This window comes from Galeopterus variegatus, unplaced genomic scaffold (assembly GCF_000696425.1).
Source record: "Galeopterus variegatus unplaced genomic scaffold, G_variegatus-3.0.2 Scaffold11296, whole genome shotgun sequence".
In the NCBI taxonomy this organism is placed as follows: domain Eukaryota; kingdom Metazoa; phylum Chordata; class Mammalia; order Dermoptera; family Cynocephalidae; genus Galeopterus; species Galeopterus variegatus.
In genome coordinates, this window is record NW_007737407.1 from 21881 (window position 1) to 30638 (window position 8758).

General features: G+C 45.4%; 1 protein-coding gene across 2 annotated transcripts in view; it reads right to left on the minus strand.

Annotated features, from left to right (window-relative positions):
- The window catches only part of PRR5L (proline rich 5 like), a 39015-nt gene that overhangs the window by 17590 nt on the left and 12667 nt on the right, over window positions 1-8758 (minus strand). Inside the window, exons 3-4 of one of the 2 annotated variants that reach the window (XM_008594698.1) lie at window positions 6801-6892; window positions 1446-1586 (exon numbers count right to left, since the gene is read on the minus strand). In XM_008594698.1, the coding sequence (XP_008592920.1) occupies window positions 1446-1463 (18 nt within the window). In that variant the 5' untranslated portion in view covers window positions 1464-1586; window positions 6801-6892. The remainder of the gene's footprint in view (window positions 1-1445; window positions 1587-6800; window positions 6893-8758) is intronic. The other variant, XM_008594697.1, reaches the window with a different exon arrangement.

Sequence of the window (8758 nt, forward strand, 5' to 3'; positions counted from 1 at the left end):
CAATTGTTCCAGCTTGTGGGGAGGAAGCAGAGTGTGCGTAGGTCTGAATCTTAAGAAAACTCACTAGCGGAGAGACCTCTGATAGAGTTTGGATGTGTTGTCCTCGCCAAAACCCATGTGGAAATCTGATCCCCAATGAGGATCAGTGTTGGAAGCTGAGGATCAGTGTTGGATCCCTCATGAACGGATTAATGCTCGCCCTGGGGGAGGGGGGTCTGAGTGAAATCTCACTCTATTAGTTCCCATGACAGCTGGTTGTTTAAAAGACCCTGGCACCTCCTCTCTCTCTCTTGCTTCCTCTCGCCACATGATCTGCTTGTACCCACCAGCTCCCTGCCGCTTTCCACCATGAGTAGAAGCAGCCTGAGGCCCGTGCCAGATGCAGCTGTCCCAGAATCATGAGCCAAATAAACCTCTTTCCTTTATAAATTACCCAGTTTGGGGTGTTCTGTTACAGCAACACAAAACAGACTAAGACAAGCACATAAACTTCCCAGGTTTCAGTTTCCTCATCTGTAATGGGAACAACAACAAAGCCTTCCTCACAAGGTGGCTGTTTGGATTATTTGATTAAAAAAACAACATACTTAAAAGTCCTTGGCCCATGCCTGGCGCACAGTCAGGTACCAACAAGTGTCAACTCATCTCCTTACTGTTGATCTAGAATTGGGATTAGGAGACACTAGGCAGCCCATAGGGTGTCTCTTACTAGAAACACACAGGCTATGGGATACAACATTCAATCAGGTGCGAACAAAAGCACCCAATACAATTCTGTAGAGAGAGACCAGGCAAGGCCAGGAGAGGCAGCATCACAGAGAACAAGGGAGATCAGGTACAGGTAGTGACCAGGAAGTGGAGAAAGGCTGGAGGCTGGTGGCTTTGTGGCTAGACATTGTCTCATTCCTGGTTGTGATCCCTCATGAAGACCATCTGCCCTGGAAACCTTCCAGTGAGTTCCTGGTCTGGCTTGAGCTAGGCCAAAGTGGATTCTTTTTTGTTACTTGCAACTTGTGGCTCCCTGGCATAACTGGAGAGGGAATAAGCATGTCTACTTCTTTCAATCCCCACTGAAATCCCATGGGCCTAACAGGTGCTCAGGGTAGTGAGTTCCTGGTCTGGCTTGAGCTAGGCCAAAGTGGATTCTTTGTTGTTACTTGCAACTTGTGGCTCCCTGGCATAACTGGAGAGGGGATAAGCATGTCTACTTCTTTCAATCCCCACTGAAATCCCATGGGCCTAACAGGTGCTCAGGGGATGTACATCAAATGGACAAGTGAACTAAGGAGCATGGACAGGTAAACTAAAAAATACTGAAGTAAGCTAAGGTGCTCTGTGTCATTTAGTTCCCCCCGCCCATCCCACATAGCAGTTTCCTCCCTCTCTCCCTCCATCCCTTGGCCTTGGGGTGCAAGGCGAGAGATGGCCCTCCAGCAGGCTCTCACCTGCAGGATAAGCAACATCTGGACAACAGACGAGGGCAGCTTGGACTGGGCCAGCAGCAGCAAGTCACCCAGTTTCACCTTCAGCAGGACCAGGTCTCGGAAGCCCAGTAGGGAGATCTGGCGAATGGTGAGCTCCTGGCCCTGGAGAGAAGAGAGGAGGGAGGGCCAGGAAGGTGAGAGTTTGCTGGATCCACCACCAGCTGCATGCAGTTCAGGGCAACACAGGTTTACAGAGCACCCAGGATGATGCAAGACACATACAAGCATAATAGAAGTCATGCTGTCGTAAGTGCTATGAGTGGTCAGCAAAGAGAGAGAGAGGAAGATGGGAAGAAACAAGAGAAAAGATCAGTAGCACCTCCCCACCTTTGAGGCTGCTTCCTCAACTTCACTCATTAAAATTTGTGCACCTACCACATGCCAGGCATAGGAGGAAAACATCAGACCCGTTACACTGTTATGCAAATACAAGTAACTTAGAAAGAAAAATAATTGGGAAAGTAGAAGGAAAGAGACTTATTTAACTGTGGGAATGAAGTGGAGGGCAGAGGATGACAATAAGTAATAATCACGAAACGTGACATTTATTAAACTCTATGTACCGGGCATGATTCTAAATATGTTCGATGTAAATAACACATTTAATCCCTACAACCACCCTTTGAGATAAGCAGTATTATAAAACCTACTTCACAGAGGAAAAACACTAAAGCTCAGAGAATCACAGCAATTTATTCAGGTAGAGATGGGTTTCAAATCCAAACTATTTGATTTTAGAGCTCCTGAAGTTTCCCAAGACGGAAATGGAAAGGAAGTTCACTTCAGACTCTCCTTTGCACATATATATATACATCACATACCAAAAAATGGTTGCTCTTGGTAGAGCCAAAGATATAATTAGGGTACCCTCCCAAACAGGACATAGCTTCAGATCCCCCAAGTCTACCAAGTCTAAGAAGTTTTGCATTTCCTATAACTCCTTAGGGTTTTATAGGAATGAGGCCAAAAGTGGTTTTGCCATCTCTGCATTCTCCCACCCTACACTCCACCCATTAAATCTTTACACGCAATCACCACTCATGCCATGTGGGCTCAGCTGAACCACCCCCAATGGCAGTGGTCCCCCGATTTTTCCAGGTCTTATTTCATACCCCATCCCAGCACCCAGCATTGATGGCCTGTCTCATCATTTGTGTGGCCTTGCTTCGTTTCACTTTGCCAAGATAGAAAAATGAAGGAAAGTTCCACCCCCTGAACAGAGTCACTCAAAAACACATCTGTCCAATGAGGAAGTAGGTCTTACACAGACACTTACAACCACGGGGAGTTGGGAGAAGAATCCAGCTGGACTAACAGACATCTCAGGGAACGTCACTACCAACGGCAAGAACCCCCTAGCTCAATGGTTCTCAAAGTAGGGTGTCCTGATGCGTTGGTTTATTTATGCACAAACTTGACTGGCCATAGGGTGCCCAGATTAAACATCATTTCTTGGTGCGTCTGTGAGGGTGTTTCTGGATGAGATTAGCATTTGAGTTGGTGGACTGAGTAAAGCAGATGGCCCTCCCCAACAGGAGTGGGCAACATCTAATATGCTGACGGCCCAGATGGAACAAAAAGGTAGAAGAAGAAAGAATTCACTCTCTCTGCCTGATTGCTGGAGCTGCAACCCTGGTCTTTCCCTCCCTTGGTCTGGGACTTACATCATTGGTGGTCCTGGTCCTCAGGCCTTCTGATGCGCACTGACCTACACCCTGGCTTTCCAGGGTCTCCAGCCTGCAGATGGCACACTGTGGGACTTTACAGCCTCCATAATCACATGAACCAATTCCTCATAATAAATCTCCTTTTATGTGTGTATGTGTGTGTGTGTGTGTGTGTATATATACTCGTACACATGTATGTACATGTATATTTATGCACACATACAAATACACGTTTTATGTATATATAATCTCCTATTGGTTCTATTTCTCTAGAGAAACCCTAATAGACTGGATCAGCAGTATCAGCATCACATAAGAAACTGTCAGAAAGACAAAATTCTCGGGCTCCATTCCAAATCTACCGGATCAGAAACTCTGGGGGTGGGAAGCAGGAATTTGTATATTAACAAGCCCTTCAGGTGATTCTCACACACTGCCCTGCTTACTTGGCCACTGACCAACCCACATGACAAACGCCCCAAGATGAAATCATTCTGGGATTTAAACAAATTCCTTAGCACTAAAAAGCATTTCACTGGGATCTGGGAAGGACAACAAACCACTTCCCCAGCCACCTTCCTGGGAAACTAAATGCTGTCACAAAACAACATTGCATAGACCTGCCGTGTTGGACACTAGCTGACATCACCCATGCAGTGTTGCTGTGGGAAATCCTGCTGACGAATAACCTGTCCACTAACAGGCCACAGAGCCTGCCATGCAGTATGTGTTCAATAAACACCACTGTTGACTCAAACACGTTTGCTCCCTTCCAGAGCACTTTTTCATGTAGCTTGATCATTTCTTCCTTGTTACAGGAATAATACATTCACACATGATGAACACACATAACATAGTACACTGTAATCTGATGTCATGAGATCACCATAACCACCCTTCAACAGTTTCCTATCTATTTCTCCAAATGGTTTTCTTTCTGTAGCATTAAAAAAAAAAAAATTATGGACGGAGCTAACATCATGCTGGATGCTTTAAATAAGTTATTTTAATTATAAGGTACTTTTACTTGGTTTCATTCTTTCAATATCTCTGAAAAGTTGGGCAGTTGGTGTTACCCTGGTCTGATGGACTGATGGACAGGGACACTGAGGCACACAAGGGAATGAGCTCCAGGCGCCATTATTCCATCCAGCCCAGGGCTCTTTGTACTGCATGACATCACCTCCTTACATGAAATACCTAGAGTCACTTGGGTACAGGCTCGGCATGAGTAGTTATAGCATCTGCCTGGGGAAGATTTTGCCTTTGGGGCTTCCAAGCCCAAAGTTAAACATTATATGTTCAGGAGAAAGGCCTGAACTTATAAGTGACCACAAGGGCACACTGAATCGGTACAGGGCAAGTCCTATGTTTAAAGGCAAGCTGAACTGGGTCCAGGACAGCTATGTGGTACCACCATTTATATAGAACTGGCTCCAATATCTTATGTCATTAATGTCCCTGCAGCATGGGGCTTTATCTTAAGAACCCCTCACTGATCCCCAAGGGCACAAAGGCCTTTTCCATATGCAAAACCTGGCCTCCGATGCTGGCAAAAAATACTGTCACAGGAGGTATGGGGTACCCAGTTTATACCAACCTGCCATATAAACAAGTTAATCATTGCTTTCTTAGAGGATCATATGGGGCCATTAACCAGGGTACTGACTCATTACCAGGCCAAGTCATCTTTTCAGCCTACAATGAATCAGAGAAGGAATTCATGCTAATCTAGAAATGGCTTTTCTATTCTTGTTTAAGGCTGGAGGGGGAAAAAAGGCATAATATGCAGTATCTGGGACTTATTTATACTCGAAGACTATTCATATGTAACTGGACATCCTGTGTTTATCTGGTAACCCTACTGGAGCAGGTATGCAGACCTGGATCTCTCTTAGGGCCATTTTGGACAGGGAATTCAGAGTGCAGGTGCCCAAAATGGTTCTAGAATGGGGAGTGGGGGAACTGGGTGAACAAGGCCCCAGGACAGTCAGAGAGGGCAGACAGGGGCCCTCTGAAGCTCAGAGCCAGGCAGGGGCCCAGACATGCAGGTCTAAGGCTGGCACTGTCCTGCTTCTCTTATAAAAAAAAAAAAAAAAAAAGTTTGGCTTAAAATCCAGATGTCAACGTTCGAATTTGTATGAACATTTAAGTACCTACTATTTATATAACATGACAATAAGCACCTGAAAAATAAAAGCACTAAGTGGTCCCTTCCTTTAAATGGTCTGTAATTTATTTGGACGGGTGTTGGGAGGTGGAAACACAAAGTTGAAACAATATGGAGCAATCTATTAAATCTGGCAACCCTATCCCCAGGTCTGCCTTCCTAGGAGCAGACCCACTGCTGGCCAATGGGTGGCTGCTGCAGAAAAGTAGGAGGTTTTGGGCACAGGAGCTGACTTGTCCACATAAACACAGAATGGGACTGAGGATGGGATAATAAAGAGGAGTGGACAACAGGCCAGAGACTTCTATCTGCACTGTCTTACTGGAAATGTTAGGGCAGGCCTGAAATGAGAAATAGAATCTGCAAGCATAAGCGCCCAGGTTTTAGATATATGACATCTGTTTTAAGCAATTCCAAATTCTTTTAAAACACCATTCAGACCAAACCATCCACATGGGCTCACCTCCGGAATAAGGTAATTCCAACCATTGCTAAAGGCTGTGTTCTTATTCTGCACGCTACACCTGCACTTCAACAAAGTCCGATTATCTAGGAAGCCTTAACCCCAGCGGGAGGAGTGGAATAGTGAGCACCCTGCAAGCTAAGCGTGCAAGAGAGACGTGGACTGTGGAGGCAATATACTGGTCAGCCCTCCTTAAGAGGTGGCCAATCTGACCTGGCAGTGGTCAGCATGAGCTTAGCTTCTGCAGAAGGGTCGGGAGGAGGAAATCAACACAAGTGACAGGATGAGCAGAAGTCACACAGTAAGAATACTAAAGAGATGTCGCTCATCTTTTATTCCTAAATTCCTCATTTTGCAGATGAAATGGAGTTACACTCAGAGAAGTTGGATGACCTTGCCCAAACCCACACTCTTTTTTTTTTTTTTGTCTTTTGTCTTTTTTCCGTGTCCGGCAACGGATCGCAACCCTCAGTGTTGCCCCCGTACTGGACCGGGGACCGGCAACGGGATTGCAACCCTCGGATCGCTATATTCCGTTCCTTCTCATCTTCAGGGATCCCTTACAAAGGGCAAGGGACATTATTCCTTTTCCACAATTTGAGGGCAACAGCAAACTTGCTTAAAAATTGTGCTTCAGTGAAAAGAAAAAGAAAAAGGAAGGGAAGGAGGAAAGAGGCAGGGGGAGAGAGAAGGAAAAGAAAAAAAGTATCCCTCTTTCCTCTTCTCTACTTCTGAAAATAAAAAACAAACCACTTCAAGAATATAAAGGCATACTCAAAACTAAGAGGGTAATGAGAGCTACAAATTGCTAGTTAGATAGGCAGGCACTCTTTGCCTGAAGTTAAGTGCTAAATATAGAACCAGAGAGCCCTCAGAAGATTGCCAAGGTCTTTAACCATCTCAGGCTCCCAATCTGCAGGTTCTCTCTTATGCACCAGGAGGTCCCAGGTTGCAAAGGCCAAGAAAGAACACAGATTGCTGAGGCCGGCAGGAGGTCATTCCCCAAGGAGACTGACCTGAACTGGATAAAATATTGCCTGCAGGGTGGGGAGAGTCTCAGTGAAGAAGTGGTCCCAGACTTCAGCCAGAACCTCAATGCGATTTTCACCTAAACAAGGGCGAGAAGGTGGGAGGGGAGAAAGAAAGAAAAGAACTTGTCATTACTTGTAGGACAGGCCAGAAGACAGTTCCATGTAAAATGTAAAGTTGCACATGCTAGAAACCTTGCTGCCAGGAGCTGTTAGAGCCCAGACAGTAGAGGCATGGAGCTACAGGGTCTGTATCCCTGGCTAAGACCACCAGAAATTCCCAGGGCAGTAATATACCCAGTCTCACCAGGATGCACGTATCAATCTAAACTCATACTTCACGAGTAAGACTCTAACTGTGAGGAACTGCATTTGGGGTGAGAGGAGGGAAGAGAGCTCAATACCTATGTTTGATCTACAAGGTGTTACCACAGTAAATGTGGGATTTGGTGGAAGACTCAAATGAAAATATGCAAATATGCCTTTCTATCCCCTAATCTGGAAAAGGGAACTGAAATCTTGAAATCACATACTAATTGTTACCATCATGCAAATGGTTACAACATCACCAGGCACTGTGCTTAACTACTTTATAGATATCTATAAGATACCTCATGAGTAGACTCCATTATCCCCATTTTATAGGCTCAGAGAGGCCAAGTAACTGGCCAAAAATCACACAGCTAGAAGTCAGAGCTGGGATTCCAGAACCCATGCTCTTAACCAACTTAATCTGGGAAGATCACATGCACAGTTACATATTGTTTTGTTTTCTTAATCACTAAGACAATGGTTTTATTCTGATTTTAAGATGTCAGTTAAGAGAGGTAAAAAGAGGACCTGAAAACTGTCACCTCCACCCACTGCTTTATAGTGACTGGGAGGGCAGCAGTCTCTAAAGAGGTCACCTGCAAAACAAAGGACTCACCTCCTGATACTCTGCCTACTCTCCCGTAGGATCAGAAAGTCTGAGCTATGGCCAAGTGCCACCCCCAGGCTAGAGTACACAGGTCACCCAATGCCACCAGAAGGCTGTGCACCTGCAGGAAAGGCGGGCACTGGCAGAGAGCAGGCTGCCCGGCAGCTGCTGTCTAATGACCTAGATAACAGAGCTGTAAGGCACTGTCTGCTCATCCCAGGCAGAGAAACTGGGTCAGCCAAGACTAAACGTGTTTGGCAAAACTCTGCCAGTTCCACTGAACAAATCTTGAAAGATTCATTTGGCGCCTTCTGTCTTTTAATTTAATGGACAATCAAAGCAGTGGCTGGGGAGAGAGAACAGAACAAGGGCATGACTGGCAGCAAGCAGTTCCAAATACTGCAGATGTTGAAAGGTCAGGGTGAAATACACTGGGGAAAATGCAAATCCATGGCACCCTCTACTTTGCCTCCCAAAGCACTAAGCACACTTTGTTGGAATCATTTAGTTACTTGTCTCCTCCCTAGAACGAGGGTCAGTACATGGGCCCTGTCTGTCCTTCTCACCATTATATTTCTAGTGCTTAGCACAGTGCCAGACACACTGAAAAATCCAATTTTTAAAAATCTTTGAATAAAAGAATAGCAAATACCAAGCATATAGGTTTTTACAGATGCTAGCATTGGTGAGTGGAAGGAGGTAGCATTTAACCCAAATACAGGACAGTATAGAGCAGGACTTAATAATGTAAACATTTTCCTTTGCTCTTAGGATAAAGAAAACCTCCATAACACGGCCTGCACAGCCCAGGAGAATCTGTCTCCTTCTTTTGTGTCTCCATTGCCTGCTGTATTATCCTCTGCCTTTGGGCTCTAACTATGTAGATTATATTTCAGCCCCTTGCAGTCACTATGCTCCCTCATGCCACAGGGCCTTTGCATGTGCTGTTCCCTCTGCCTACAATGCTCTTTACCTCCCCTCTTTACTTAGCCTACTTCTGTTTATCCTTCTAGTTTGAGCTCAAACT